We start from the raw sequence: 16616 nt of genomic DNA on the forward strand, positions 1-16616 counted from the left end.
AAAGGAAACAAAAGATTAGACCAGAAGAAAATCCTCCCCTCCATCCCCATCCTTCCACCTGTTACCTTTTCACCTTACTCCCTGACAAAGAAGCAAGCCCAAACTTCTGGATTTTTCCATATATTTTATAATATCAAAATATTTAACTGTATATTTTTGAATAAAGCTTACCTGAAGCTACTGGTATGTTACAACCAGCAGCCTTTAGGGCATTAACAGCATCGGTGACCCTTGCAGGATATACACAGACTGCTCCAACAGTAATGCCTGCAAAAGCCACAGTTCACTTTTTCAGACACAGAATTCTGCCTTCTCCAGTGCAGTCCATATTATGAGCACATGTGCATTGTTCTCATCTCCTACTTCTACATTCTCACAAGGGTCTTAAGCATCTGCACCAGGGATGTCTGTTCTATTGCTCAAATGGTTCAGGTAATTCTCCCTCTTGTTTCCTCCCTTGTGTTCCTTCACCTGACCCTTGGAGCAAGTCTACATCAGCAGGAGTTAGAACTCCAAGATATTTATTGACAGATTCACAGTTTAATGGCAACATGTACAGTTAAGACATGCTTAATCAGCAAATTACTGCAAGACAAACTGTTCTTACTTGTTGAGCCAGACTGAGGCCAGCAGCACTGAGCAGTCTTTATGTTAATGTAGTCCTACTGCATTTCTAGTTAAAATGCTATCCTCTAAAAGTCTCAGATAATTGACCTCATATTTAATACTTCCACTGTCTGAAGAGTCCATAAATCCAAATTTAAAAAACAGTCTTTGATACTTTATGTATATGGCTTATACCAGAGGCCTGGCTCCCCTTTGGTTCTACACCACATGACTTTAATCAGTGGACCAAAGCCATTTCTGAAAACTGAAAAATAATGAGGAAATGCAGACATTTTCTCGACAAAGTACACACAACAAAAGCTCCCATACCCTTATCGTGCATGTCCAAGGCTTTGAGAAGATCCTCTCTGATAGGATGCTTTGCTTTAAAACACAGTCTTTGAACATTGGAAGGAGTGTCATCGCCTGAAAGAGTGGTGAGGTCTATGCAGGTGACAGCTTTCAGCAGCCAAGCAGCCTACAAAGGGAGCAAAACAAGGAATACAGTACTTCCACTTAAACATCCAAAGCCAAACTGACTCAGAAGATGCAGGAATTGGAAGCCTGGCACTCATTCTGACAATGAGGAAACGTAGAGGATAAGATAGAGGATATACAAATAATGGCTTATGATAGACAGGGTTGGCAGATATTTATTCATGTCTTGAGCAGTATCTAATGATACAGAAAAGATTTGGAATCAAAAGTCCACTCTCAGAACCAAAGGATCAAATTCCAGTTTTTGGTGCAAAAGCTAACTACCAAATGGGGCTCTGTAAGAATCAGACATTTTTATCCAGAAAAAAAAAAAAGCATCTTGTTTCTGTAAGACAAAGATAAAACCCACCTATGTGAGACACCTCACTGCCATAATATGCCTTGTGCTACACAGTGTGTCTGTATCTTTTAAGGGTTGTATGCACAAGAAATTATACACATGCTTCAAGAGAAGCACAGGTTTGCAATCGACAGCACACAGAGGAGTTTACACATCAACAATTTGCACACTTGCATGTTTGCATGCTTATCCTGCTGTGAGAGTGAAATATGGAATTGGGGGGGGGTTAAGAACCCAAGATTCTTCAAACTTAGGCTCTAGGCTCCAGATGTTTCCACTTTCTTTTGTGTGAATCAGGAATAAAAAACCAATTCCGTAATTATTAGGTGCAAAGTTAAAAATCAAAAGCAAGAGCTAAGTGACAAGGCTAAAGCACTCTTTACATGAAAACGCTACAGAATTTTAAAATACTTATTAATCAAAGAAAGCAACAGAAGCAGAATTAAAAATTTTATGAGCTTTTTTGCTGAACAAAAGTTGAGCTTAATAGATTACTTTGAAATATCTGTTGAAGGTCTTCCAGCAAATGCTCATTTACAGTGATGGCTTCACTAAAAGCTGACATTTCTTTCTGGGCACTTGTACAAGGGGAGAGTTTGCAACAGCAAAGTCCATAAAGCCCCTCTGCTCTGTGACATGATTTGTCAGTGCAGGCAGCTAAGCTTGTTTCTGCATGAAGGTATTACTCTGCAAATCTTCCACGGCTGGCCTGCCTACAAAACTTTCACACTTCGCTGATGGGAGTCTCCTTTTGGCACCTGCAGTAAATGTGACACTGAAACCTGCTTTGGGGTGACTCAACAGAGTAATGAACCATCACTGGCCTCTGTCAGTCTAAGCCTGACTGCTTTCTAACTGATTTCTCCTTTCACCCTCTAATACTTCAAAGGGGTTTTTCACTTTAAATGGTTTTGTGTTTCTTCTACTTGGATTTTTTTTTTATCCTTCGTTCCAGGGAATTTTTGTCTCATCTCTTATGACATGAATCATAAACTGATCAAGACAGATGTAGTCAGGGAGTTCCAATAACTTTGGGGTTTTTTTAAAGGGTTTTCCAAATGTGTATTTTGGGCAATGGGCTGCACAATTTGAATCTGTGATGCTCCTTACATTCAAACATGCAAAGGTTCAAAATCATCTCTGAAATAAATAGCATGTGACTATCCTGCAATGACAGTGTTCAAATACAGGAGAGATGCTTCTGACATTCTTCAAAGTAAAACCTTGTTGAAGTACCAATGTTTCTACACAGGAGGGTGGAGAAGTGTTAGTAATAAACATTTCTCCTCCAGCTGTGTTGTGGGAGTGACACTAAATCCCTTTCTACCAAATGATGCTTTGTAATGACAGCCTGTGGCTCTCTGTTAGTTATATAGTAAGTGTGGTCAAATCAGACTTTCTTTTTACATTACTGCACCTGCAGTATCTGAGGATAGCCAAGATTATGAAATACCCTCTCGATTTTCTCCCTGACACTACTTCCCAACTCAGAACCACTGGACTGATTACCTTGGTATCAAGCAACTTTTTATGCACAAGAAACTTCTAAGAAATGCTGAGCTGGTGTCTAACTTTCCTCAGTTTATGTCCATTTTTTAATTTAATCATAACACACAAAGCACAAACTTTCAGGATGGAAAAACAGGCAGGAAGATTTTTTTCCTATCACCTCCCAGTAGGATCTTACAGCTACATCAAATTATCCCCAAACTGTCAATCCCAAGATCTGTGCTCGTGAACACAGCTTCAGCCACTCCAGAATGGCTGCACAACACGCTGGGCTCAGGATGTCAACTATTTTGAGCAACTTTTTCAAGAATTAAATGTAATTAAATGATTCTTGCTTTGTTCTACTATGTCCCACTGTTAAGACTGATCCTTCACTGACTCCTTCCTCCTGCTTCCAGGTTTTCAGTTACTGCTGCACACAAACCACTTGTTTAGTGAGCAGTGGGGAGGAATCCCATGAATCTTCTCACAGAACAGCTGTTTGGTGAAAAAAGAATCAGTCTTTTGGACATCAGCTATAACCCAGTGGCTGGGAGCTCACTGGGAGCTCCAGCTCTGCTGCACAGCATTTCTCAGACCTCGCCCTTGGCCGAATGCTGCTGCCAAACCACTCAGAGCATCCTGCAGCCAGTTCTGCTTGCCATTCCCCTCTCAGCACTTCCCATCCTGCCACTGAGGGGGCAGAAGCCAGCACGTGGCTGTGCCTCACCTGTCCTGCACTGCAGAACACATCAGCTTACACTGGTGACTGAGTGGCTCCGTGTAATGAATAAACTGGAGAAACCAAAATGCACACCAGGCCAGCATCTGTCAATTCTGCCAGGAGGGCAGCAACCAGCAGAGGTTGAGGGCAACTGCCAAGACACTCTAAATGTGTGTTCAATGAATTCAAGTCAGCCCTGAAAAGAAGTTCATTTGCACCACTGGTTTTAGTGATGCTTTACATGAACTTATTTTATAGTAAGATGGAAAATAACCCACCATTTACCTCACCTCAGCAGTTGAAAAGTCAGTCCCCCTAATATTAGTGGGCTCCTTCCCCCCTCCAAATGCCACAGCCAGTCAGTATTTTTTTTTAATTTTAGGTAAAAACTAGTTAAGCAATGAAATCACACACGTTGGGAATGTTTAAGTAAAGAAAAATCATCCAGGTAGGTCAAACTTGACAGGGACCACGATCATATCTTACAGCTTTAAAATTAAAAAAAATAAGACGGCAGCACGCAGAGAAGTCTGTCTGGGAAACAGAATAAATGTGGTGGGATAGTAATATACAATTTAATCCACTCATGAATAAAGATGACTTAAATCCATTTGCGGTTTTGCCACTCATGAGTTATAAGGTTTTTAACTTGTTTGGATAAATGCGTCACCTTATTCCATCCCATCATCATCAAATACAAATTATTAAAATAAGACATGGACAAGCACATCTTTTAAGTTTACATGTGTCTTGAAAAAAATTCAATATTACAGCCTGGAGAGGGAGAGCGACTGCTTTAAAAATACAGGAACAGAATGCATAAGAAGAGCACTTACTTGCCAATTACCTTTCAAAGTTTTCCATTTCTTAATTTGTTCTGCATGCCTCACAACTGCAGGTCGATTCACATACACTTTTGAGATCCAGCCAAGTTCTGGGAGGAAAAACAAAAAAAAAAAGGTCTCGTCTATTTCTGTGTTCTTACAATATACGGTGTGGTACTTCAGAAGAAAGTTGTAGCTTGGTTTGGAACCTCTGAAGAGCATGTTGTGCTTTCATTTCCTTTTAGGGACTTGTGTACTTATCACCAGTCCAAAATAGCATTAACTTCTGTTAGAGTATGATCTGTGAACTGGATGTTTCACACAGCATGTTTTGTTTGCCATTACAACTGAATTAACTTAGTGCCGATGAGAGACATTGTGTTGCCAGTCCTGGACTAAGAAGTTTATTATACAAGTAGCAGGAAAAAAAACCCCACCCACAAAACAGCCTTCTGCCTTTGCTTGCTGATTTACTTTATTATTGTGAACAAACAGTAACACTTATTCAGCTCTTTGCTTGTCTGCTGGGTCCCAGGATACAACAGTATTTTCTGTGTGTGTGAACCTTTGTTTACAGGAGCTGTACCCCACATGCTCAAAAAAAACCCTGAACAAACTCACTCATAACAAAGCATTTAGGTTGTTATTGTCTGGAGGTAATGTTACTGAATTTGCTACTAGAGCCTGATTAACTGCAGGTTTCCAAAAGTACTGAATTCTGGGCAACACACCCTTCTGGAAGCAGCCCTAGAAGTGCTCACCTTGCCAAGCACCTGGGAGGACTCAGGGCAACACCTTCAACGTGTGAACTCCTTCAGGTGCCCATTGAAGGGAGACAACTCACAATTTCAATGAGGTTCAGTATCCGTGAACAATAACCCAAAGAGAAGCAGATGCTCAACATTTACTAAAGTAATGAAACTGCCTAGAACCAGGAGAACCACGTACTGGACTCTGCTTAATGAAGGCTAACAAAGGGTAACTGACTGAAAAAGGAGAACTGAGGGTTTCAGGCTCTTGAATCTTTAATTTTTTGCTTAGTATGATAAACCAAAAGTGTAAATTTTTAATATTAATATACAGAAACTGCTCACGGGAGTACACAGGAAAAAGAAATCGGAATATCTTTAAAATCTCTCATATCCCAAAACACAAATATTTTTTCTAAATACTAATCACAGAAGCATTCCATGAAAATACTCTGAAAACAACATCAACAATCATTAACCACCAATCATCAGCAAATCACTCCCATCAATCATCAAATATCATCATCAGTTGAGGTCAGAATAGGAACATGGGCACAGATACTAGGAGATAATAATTCTGGGTGACTGACTTTATTAAGAGCATGTTATCTCTATGAATCTTCTTTACCACTGCATTAAATTTGCATTTCCCTCGAGCATATTGATTTAAAAAAAGGTTTAAAACTTAAAAAAAAAAGCTGATAGCCAAAATCACTAATTTGGTACAGAAATCTTACCCTTGATAGCTTTAATAGCCAAAAAAAAAGTAGAAAACTAATATAAGTAGCCAAAGTATGTGTAAATAAAAGCTCGTTTTCCTAGACTTACAAAAAGCCGCAGAGAAACCAATTTAGGGTAAAGATGACTCACTGGAAATGCAGGACAAGAGCATTAATAGCTAAATAAAATCTTGTTCTGAGCACAGTAAGCTACTGTGTTACCACTTTCCTATTACTACATGCAAGATATTAATGAGTGGTGTCTACAAGGTCAAAAGGTTGGCTAAAAGCAGAAAAAGTAAATCAATGACGGAATTTCAAAGGAATCCTAAAGAATTTATGGATTTCCTTAGAATTTAGCATCAGACCCACTGCATGGCAACAAGGGAAAGGAGTGGTTTGCAGCTTTGCAAACCAGGTGAACAGCAAACTCTTTGTCACTTCTCTGTGTTTTCAAAGCTACAGGCTGATCCATTCTGCCCCAAAAGCAGGAAGCTCAGCTGACATGTGGAAAGCAGGTGAGAAAAGCTATTGCTACAAAAGCTATGGCTGGAATTTTCCTCCTTTTTGCCTATCCATAAATGCAAACTATACAGACAGCTGAATCATAGACTAGTGAAACCTCTGCATCCCCTGCAGTTGCCTTAAGCTTGAAGTTCCTGCAGTGCCCACACACCACTTCCCATGGGGCCACTACAGGGAATACTGACAAAGTCCATGAGGGAGGAAAACACAACTAACTAACCAACCAACTAAATAAATAAATAGATAAATACATACATACATACATACATAAATGAACACATACATAAAAGCGGGAAACACAAACTCTGTGTTATGATTCTCCTACTATGTGCCAAGTACTTAGGTAGTATCATTTAATCATAATACCATTTATTATTATAGCTTTTGAGCCCTACTGGGTGCACAGTAACCTTTCAGCCCCTCGGGAAAATGTGATAAAATCAAAGAAAAAAAATTAGATGAAGAAAATCAGCTTCTCATTCTCTAATAAGGATCCTTTCAGTTAGCCTATTCGTTCTACATTACTAAAGACAACCAATAAATACAACTAACAATTAATTCAGAAAAAAATTCCAGCCTTCTGTAGAAGAGTTTGGGAGAACATGAAGACAGTGTTCAGTCTGCTGCACAGGGAAAATTCAAGTTTGAGATGAAAATTTAAATGAAAGAACATAAATATCCCCCATGAGGTTAACTCTGCATTAGTCATTATTTGCAGATGATTCAGGATTCATCATGTGCTGGACTGGGTAGAAATATATACAGAGCTGTTGTATCTACCCCACTTGACTTCTGTGCTACTCAGAAGGTCTGAGGAATCTTTTCAGAACACAGAACACTGCATACTAGATTACCTTAAAGGAAAAAGTATTATGACATTTGGAGGAAGAAAAAGAAAAAAAAAAAAGAAAAAGTAAACTAGTGGAAGAAAAGATGTGGAAGAAGTGAAATAAGTTACTACTTTTGCTTTGACCAAAGTTAGCTGTGAAAATTACCAAATATCAGCTGATCAGCAATAGCTGACCAAATGTTCTTTGGAAATATGATGAAATTCATTGGCTTAACTCCCTTTCACTGTGTAACACATTTTACCTTCTGTTTTCAGTAAGTCAAGGCTAGCCACCAAGGTAACTCTCACATGGCAACTCAGTAATGTCTAATGTCTAATTTTGGTGCCTGAACCACAAATTTCCTTGAACGATCATAGAATTTGGACCTCCAAGTATTTTTCTGAATGTGGGATCTCTAACCACTGTGCACAGCAAAGGCAGAAAAGTTAAAAAAAAAAAAAAAATTTTACAAAATCAGAACTCCATCCTTTTTGTACAGCCTAATGTGAGACAGTATGTGGCCTACTACAGGAAATAAAATGGTGTCATAAAAATTGCACAGCACAAGGAAGGACAAAGGTTCTGGTAATATGCAGCAGCAGATGGAGACTTCCATCTAACACAGACCTTTTATTCAAGCCCATTTCTACATTAATTAAAGCAATGGGCAAGTGAAAACAAATATGTCTCAGTGTAATCGTCTCAAAATAGACTTTCAAAGTTTGCCATGTGAGGTCTCATCAAATCTTTAGATGTAAGTATCTCTATTCAGCAAAACCAATCACAATTCCAGCTTTTTTTTTTTCCATTAAAAATCAGAATAAAACCATTATTTGAAATAGAACTGACTGCCTTTGGATTCTTGCCCTCCCTCGCTCCCCCAAGCTTTATGATTTAGTATCTGGCTAAGGAAAACTATATTTAATTAGGCTCATTAACCTTGCAGTGTGAACACGTCTTTTTTTTTTTTAAAATAAGTCATCTGCTAGTCATCTGCACAGTCATGTGGCTTCAGGGATAAAAGTAATTAAAGCAGTTACACTACAGCTAATTAGCCAATATTCTGTAATCACTCTTCAAGTTTACTTTTTTCTCTGAAGACATTTGAAAAAATCATATTCGATTTCTTAGCAGGAAATTCATCTCCTCTCTTTGAAGAACACGAACCCAAAAATACCAAGCATTTCCTCAGAAAACAATAAACAAAACCACTTCATTGGGATAATTACATAAATATCTAAGGTACCTAACACATTCTTCATAAAACCAACCAAGCTTTCCAAAAGCTTTAAAAAAAAAGTGTCGATGGCATCCCTTCAGATGGTGAAACAGAAAGCTCAAGAATGCCTGAGGCAGTAGTTTCACAAGCATTTTAAGGCAGCACTGTCCCCGAAAGAAGCTGCATCCCAACTGATTATTTCCTTCTCTGTGCCAGAAACAGCATGTGTGCTCCTGCTCTTACCATGAAGACACGATAAAACGAGTAAGGGAAGTGATGAAAGCTGTTATTTCTGGAGAGGCGAGTGAAACTGCGTCCTGAACCTGCAGTGGAAAACGAGGTAATTCAGCTGGACACAGGCTGACCCCAGCTGGCCATGCAGAGCTGAGCAAAGTCACTGAAGAGAGAAAAGGCTTCAGGATCAAGTCTTATTACAGTTGTCTTACCATGTAAGCTTTTTAGAGGTTTTGGGGGTTATTCAGTTTCGTGGAGACAGAAGCTTTAATTATTTTTCCGTAGTGACACTTGCTATGGACCAACAGGTCCATATTTTTGGATGTTTTTTTCTTTATATGAAAGAAGTTCAGCCTCAAAGTCATCTGCATTCAGATACTCAATGCAGGACATGAAAGCACAAGCCCTGAACTAGAAATCAGCTCTACTATCTTGTGACTTTGGTGAAATCACACAATGGATCCTGGTATCCTCCAAAGCACCTTGAAAAACACTGACAAGTCTTTCCTCAGAAATAAAGCTGAAGATACAGGGGCCTGGTTTCCTGCAGATCCAAGTCCCCTGTTGTTCCTTCTCTTCTTCCCTGGCTTGAGACCTCTCCTCACTCCAATAACTCAGCTGTCCTGACATAGTCCTTACAACCAGGAACTAAAGCAGGATGTTGTTACTTGCATAAAGCCCGAACAAACAAGTTGCAATGAAAATTCAGGTAAATGCTGATCTGTGCCTGCCTTTCTCTCAACAGAGGGACTAATTTGGTCACTCCACCCAGCACCTTACTTATTTCAGAGACATCTACCTGCCCTTCAAATTTGACTAAAATTATCCAGCAGATTCAAAAGGTGTTAGAAGGGAACAGTGAAGAACCAGAGCCACAGTACAGGCTAAAACCAGCTATTAATATATTAGAACAGAATTATGCTGTCTTGAAAGGGATGCAACACTTCATTATCTAAATGCCACTTACCAACAGGCTAGCTCTCACATGTAAATGGCTCAGAAATACCAACTATAATTAAAAATATCAATTCAAACATAATGAATGTATTTCTGGCCCTTCAATTAGAGGGTCTGAGCAACAGAGTGAGATTTTGGGTTTTTTAGATCCAAGAACATTGCAAAACAACAGTAACTAATTACTCATTGCTCAGAATACACAGACATACATACACACATAGAGGTAAAAAAACATATAGAATAATTTGAGCTGGAAGGTCTCTGAAGGTCACTTGTCCAACCTCCTGTGCAATGCAGCATCAGCACTGAGTTCAGGCTGCTGAGGGCTTTGCTCAATGGGGTTTTGAGAGTCCCCAAGGATGGAGACTGCACAGCCTCTCTGGGCAACCTGTGCCACCACCAGACTGTTCTGCATGAAGTTTTTCCTTATATCCAGTATTAACTTCTCTGGCTGCTGTCTTACTTCATCTCATCAAGCAATGCTATGAAGAGCACAGCTCTGCCTTCTAGATACGCTCCCTGCAGGGATGAGCTGGCAGCTGTCAGGACCCCCAAAAGCCATTGCTTTCCCAGCTCCATCAGCATTTCCTCACAGGGCAAGTGCTCCAGCCCTGGACCCACTGTGGTGTCCCTCAGTCGTGACAGGTCATCAATCTCTTTTTCCTATTGGGAAGCAAGAAAACTGGACACAGTGTTCCAGGGATGCTCTAACAAGTGCTGGGCAGAAGCAGCCAGGGATGCTCTAACAAGTGCAGGGCAGAAGCAGCCAGGGATGCTCTAACAAGTGCTCTCTCCCCATGAACTACTGTCCATGTGCCCACTGGTACATCCCAGGAGGCCCCGTGTGGCTGCTGGGACTTGTCCTTCCCGGGGCAGGGCTCTGTCTCTGGGCCTGCTGGACGTCTGTTGACCCATTTCCCCAGCCAGTTTGGGTCCCTCTAAACAATCTGGCTAATTCACTCTCACTTGCAAACTTTATGCAAACTTTTTGCAAACATGCCACTGCCCCTTCAAAGTCGCTGAAAAGAATGTTAAACAGGACAAGTCCCAGGTTAGATGCCTGTAAATGGCCTGCTTGGTACCAGCCCCAAAGCATCAGCCAAACCATCAGACCAGGTTTTCAACTATTTCAGTATCCCTCCATCCAAATGTCTCAACTTGGATACAAAATACTGCAAGACAGTGTAAAAAGCCTTGCTGAAGTAGAAGTAAATGACATCCACTGCTCTCCCCTTGTCAACATATCCAGTCATTTTACTATGGAAGGCAATTAGGTTGGTCAGGCCATTTACCCTTTTACCAGAATAACAAGTGATAAATACAGTAGACAACACTGCCTGGTTTTAAACTTTCTATTTTGCCATTTTCTGCCTCTAACCAAGGTTACTAAATGTCTTTTTCCACGACTTCTGAAGTCGTTCCATCAAAATTGCACCTGGAGGGAACAGAAAACCCATACGTCTGCAGCCCCAAACCAAAGAAGTATGGTACTAGCTTACACACATAAATCAGATACTCACTGACATGTTTCACTATTTTGTTATGAAGTAGCATATTTTCTGAAATACGACAAAACATGAGACGTCTGGTCTATTATAACTGAGCAACCCTGTGAGCAGAGCAGGAGAGGCAGACTCCTTTCAGGCCCTGCAGGCATCATGGTGAACCCAAGCACACAAGAATGACTCCATAAACAGTCCCTGTGGAACGAAAAACTCTTAAAATTCTTTATCTGGCTTCTTTACATGACTTTGTGATGGCAAATGTATCAGTGTATTAGGCTAGTGACCCTCTGACTGTGCACATCAGTGTCTTCATCCGTGGAACACACACGCCTGTTCTTTATCCCAAGCAAACACCTTCTTCTTCTACAAATGCACTGCGATGGGAAGGAGGGAAGGATTTAAGGGCTTTTACAAAAATATATTTATTTTACCCAAAAAAAACCCCCAAACACATGGGAAAGCACTGCATTCCATGATTTGTGAAGAGCTTGGCTTATTGTTGATAAACAAATAGATGCTTTCTGACGGCAGGATCAGAAATTTACTGCTTAAATAGCGACATGCAGCAAGCGCAGAAATAGACACAGAAAAGGACTCAAATAATATATTTTTAAGTAAAATATATTTTACCACTAGATGTCCCTGTTAGAAAACTCTAATCCTAGAAAATGCTGTGTGAGACACAGGGTAAATCACTTGAATTACTGTTAAAGCTGCTGCCACAAAAAAAACTGAAGTGAAAAACCTTCAAAAACTGAAGTGCCTCAATCACAGAAGCAGTGTGTATTGTTAGTAACCACGAACGATAAAGGTAAGGGTTTAACACATTCTTTTTGAGTACTGCTACCAGCTAAGGCACAGCATTAAGTAGGATATGTTAAGTGCTGTATTAAGAATATTGCTGTATTTCAGATGTGTGCTTAGCAGGAGAGTAAACGGCAGGGAGATTCAGTTCTCCCTTTAAAGCAGCCAGCAGAAGGCAGCTGCTAGAAGCTGCCACTTAAATGTGGTCACCACACCATTCCCCTACTACACCTGTCCCAAGCATCTAACCCAGCTCATTTTGACCACAACTGGTTTAAATAAAGATCACCGGGAAGGGATGGCAACAAGTATCTGCGGATAAGCAGAGGGCAGTGGCCTTTCCAGGTAAATCAGCTGCAGCAGGAAGAGGCCACATGGTGCAGCCCTGAAGACATCCCTTGCTCTGTGCTCTCTGTTGATAATCGTGGGCATTAGTTGACTCTGCCTCTTAGGCAGGGAAGGGCTACTTACAGGAGAAGACACAGTTATAGAAAGTATTTGGAATATACTCAAATATTATTTTACTGGGTGCAAAAAACCAGTGATCATGTTGTGCTGGTCAGCTGCACATTGAACACTTTTCCCTTGACTGTGGCTGCACAGCAAGATCCAGCCAACTGTTAGTGAGGTTGCCCATCTCTTCCAATAATTTCCCACTAGACAGCAGGGTCTTCCTTGAGTGTATGCCTCTTGGAGGATGACTGCTTCATAAGAACTGAACTGACTTCACATTCAAGTTTCTGGACTCCCCACACATACCAACAATTAATTGTAAGATTGAGTTTACAGTAAGAAAAAGCATGCCACACACCTAGTTTAAAATAACTGGAGTGTGTTTGCAAACTTTTGTGCTGGCTTGTTTTCCTAACAGACACCGAAGTTTTGTCACTATGTCATTAACATGTTTGTTTCAGCAAAAAGATGCTGTTCAGGTGGCTAGGGTTGAAACTCACCCGTCCCTACAAAGAGCCCTCGAACAAGCACATCAGAGAGGAATCAGACAGCTCACTTATATGAGTTGCAACACGTCCATGATTTCAGTGAATGAAAACGCAGTCGACTCTCACTTGTCCACAAGTTAATAATTTAAACTGCATGTCAATTCTGAAAAACGTGCCTGTGCTTGTTCTTGTGCTAGGAGTGGAGCCACATGACACCACGTGCAGCACGGCCTCCCGACCTCTGCTCACACTTAGAGAGATATCCCTGTCCCACACCAGCTTTGCTTCCCATCTTCCATGATGCCACCCCTGTATCTCCTCCACTTAATTGTCCACTTACTCACGCTGACCAAATTATCACACCTTAAAGGTAGACTGGCAGACTCATCCCTTCAATTCATTCCACTGCTGCAGCTGGGTTTTGCTGGGTGGAGAAGGGAGAAAGCTGTAGCCCTTTTTCTTTTCCCGGCAACGAGCAGAAGAGAAATTCTCCTAATTGCTCCAGAGAAACCCTTTTTTGGCTGCTCTCTGCTTTACCCGAGGCAGAGCCAACTTTCGGGCTCGGAGACCACCTGGAAAATCCCTATCGCTCCTCAGAGAGCAAGCAACAAGGAGAATGATAAGAAGAGGTGAAGTCCCAGATTTGCTAATACGAATCCAACTAATTAAGTGTTTTGAATCCCTTGGGAAAAAGGAGAGTAGGGAGGATTACTCCGTGAGAACCAACAAGGTGTGTAAGACAGGACCAAGCCCGGCTGTGTGACAGGACTGGGGCTGTGCAGCCCCGCAGCCCCGGCCGCCCCTACAACCTGTCGCCCTGCTCGGAACCCTTCCAGCCAAAGTCCTGTGTGACACAGGGAAACCTCAGCTTGTGTTCAACCTCCAGTAACAAAGGGAAAACCAGCCTCCTGCCGGCCTCCCGGTTACACGCCACTGGAATACGTCAGAAAACCTACAGGACTCGTAGGTCTGTTCTGTTTTTTTTCAGACAGACAAGGCTGTGCAGCAGCCCGGCTCCCACACACCGAGGTGGGCCGGCGCCTCCAGGCACTCCCTCGCCCGCCCGCCCGCCCGCGCCCCGCGGCTGCCGCCGGGAGCTCCCCCGGGCAGCCCTTACCCAGCTCGGTGCCCGGGTTTCGCCCCGCCATGGTTGTTCTCCGCCCCCGCGGCCGACCCGGGCGGGGCGGGCAGAGCTCGGCCCCGCCCCAGGGGAAGGAAGCGGCGGCGGGTCCGGCCCGGCCTTGGGTGTTCTCCTCTGTCGCCACGTGGGCGCCGAGCCCGGAGCTCCGGGGTCACCCAGCGAGCAGCCTCCCCAAGGCGACACTACGGCCTTTCGGCAGCGGGAGCTCCGGGGACATTCCGTTATGGATACATGGATATGCCATTCCCTTAGCGATACATAGCGCCGAACATCCACTGGTCAGATTATATGACTAATACATCTGTTCTAGAACACGCAGCAGTCACAAGTATTGAGGCCGTGTTGCTGAGAACACAGCTGCGATGGGCAGGGCACGTCTCCAGGATGAAGGACCAACCACAGCCTCCCTAAGATCCTGCTCTGTGGTGAACTTGCCACTGGCTGCCGCAAGAGAGGAGCCCCGAAGAAAAGATACAAGGACTCCCTGAAACAACATCTCAGCCTTGGCCATATTGATCAACATCACTGGTCTACTCTGGCCTCCAATTGGGAGGCCTGGAGACACACCATCTATAATGCCGCTGCTTCCTTTGAGAACGCACGCAGGGTCACTCTCGAGGAGAAAAGGCAATGCAGAAAGAACCGTGTCTTGCGGAATACACCATGTAAGGAGTCTTTCTGCTGTGCCTTTTGCAATCTGTTATGTCTATCTCGTATTGGCCTCATTAGCCACCAGTGTGCCTGTAATAAATGTGGATAGAGCCTTCCTTAATCTTCATTCGCAAAGCCCAGCCATGACATGACATGACGCTGAACCTGCCCGTTTTAGTGGCCACGAGTCAAGGCACTTCCCAGTTTCTTCACGTGGAATCTTCAGCGAGGAACTAGTGCCACACATACGCATGGGCTCCATGAACTTGACCTGTAAAACTCAGGTACTGTCACTACTCACTTGCAGTGACACCTGCAAAAATGAAACTCCGATAACAAAGCCACCGACAACTTCTTGGCTTTATTTTTTTTTTCCCCAGAGCTGTAAGGACACAAACTAGCACGAAAAAGAAGTATTAAGCATTGTTAATCATAGAATCAGCCGGGTTGGAAAGGACCTCCAAGATCATCAAGTCCAACCCTGATCCACTACCGCTGTGGTTACTAGAGCATGGCACTAAGTGCCATATCCAATCTCATCTTAAAAACTTCCAGAGACAGAGAATCCACCACTTCCCTGGGCAGCCCATTCCAATGCCTGATTACCCTCTCTGTAAAGAATTTCTTCCTAATATCCAATCTAAACCTTCCCTGGCAGAGCTTAAGACCATGCCCTAATACTCTCATTTACATGATACATCTCCCAGCTTCAGCCCTACTTGCTCAGTGCTAACAAAGAAACCACAAACAACAGGATCAGGTAAAGCAGCAGAGGGTCACAGCTCTGAAAACTGAGGACACTCTTCTTCTTGCCTTTCCCATACCAAAACTGCATGTGTGCTTTGAGAAGCAACCTTTCAAAGACAGCAGACACTCTACAAGGAATATATACTATTTGCACTGTATACTTTAGAATACATTAAAACAGTGCAGAAGGTACAAGCTTTCAGGTACTTTGGTTGTTTTGGAGTTTTTTTAATTTCTTGCAGTGTTTTGGTAGCAATTATTAGATATTAGGTCTGTCTCAGTATAGCTCTGTTTCATTTTCATTTCTTGTTTTAAACACATTCTTCAACTCATAGAAGGAAGTTTCTAGGCTGAAGTACTAGACTGGGAGCCCTCAAAAGCCTTAGTGGAATTAATAAGGCAGAGACAATTAGCTGTAAATCAGAGGGCTGGAAGTTGCTAGTTTTTCAAATAAAATTCAGATAATTGCAAAACTAATTTTGGAACAGAGTCTGTGAAATAATGCACCCTTAACACCTCTGATGTGCTAAGAAACCATAATTCACGGTATCACTTTGTGCTTTGTTCTTATTTCCTCCCCACCCAACAGGTGAAGCTGGAAGGGACCTCTGTCAACCACCCCTCCAAGCAGGTTCAGGTACAGGAGGCTCCCTAGGGCCATGTCCAGTTGTGTTTTCAATATCTTCAAGAATGGAGACTTCACAACCTCTGCCAGTGTTTGACTGGCCCTCACAAGGGGAAAGTATTTTCTTATGTTCAGGTAGAACTGCCCATGTTTCAATTTCTGTTCAAATACTAAGCTTCAGTTTTCTAAGATGACAGTGCTACTGTACTCTTGGGAAAAAAATCCAAAAGGACAGTAAGGACAAGTATGAATATTAAAATGTAAAAAGGTGTGTGAATAAATATACCTCTGTATAACTTTCTCCTTTTCCATACAGAGTGCGTTATGTAAAACTTTCAGCATAACATTAAAAGAAATGACAAGTGGAAGAACAGCAATTATTTTCTTTAATGAAGAAAATATGATTTGTAACCTTGAAAGAGTAACTTTTTTATCCAGTCTGGATGACTAAACCCAAGCTTTATACAGATTCGCAGCCAACTTCTGAGA

The 16616-nt window shown here is 42.1% G+C and overlaps 1 protein-coding gene across 2 annotated transcripts in view; it reads right to left on the reverse strand.

Moving 5' to 3' along the window:
• DERA (deoxyribose-phosphate aldolase) overlaps positions 1-14177 on the reverse strand; it is a 53247-nt gene extending 39070 nt beyond the window's left edge. The window contains exons 1-4 of one of the 2 annotated variants that reach the window (XM_032688840.1): positions 14081-14177; positions 4493-4590; positions 937-1084; positions 172-267 (exon numbers count right to left, since the gene is read on the reverse strand). In XM_032688840.1, coding sequence (XP_032544731.1) covers positions 172-267; positions 937-1084; positions 4493-4590; positions 14081-14111 — 373 coding nt within the window. In that variant the 5' untranslated portion in view covers positions 14112-14177. Of the gene's footprint in view, positions 1-171; positions 268-936; positions 1085-4492; positions 4591-5241; positions 5261-14080 lie in introns of those variants that run through there. The other variant, XM_032688841.1, reaches the window with a different exon arrangement.
• Positions 14178-16616: the final 2439 nt, after the last annotated feature.

The sequence above is a fragment of the Chiroxiphia lanceolata genome, chromosome 5 (assembly GCF_009829145.1).
Source record: "Chiroxiphia lanceolata isolate bChiLan1 chromosome 5, bChiLan1.pri, whole genome shotgun sequence".
Taxonomy (NCBI): domain Eukaryota; kingdom Metazoa; phylum Chordata; class Aves; order Passeriformes; family Pipridae; genus Chiroxiphia; species Chiroxiphia lanceolata.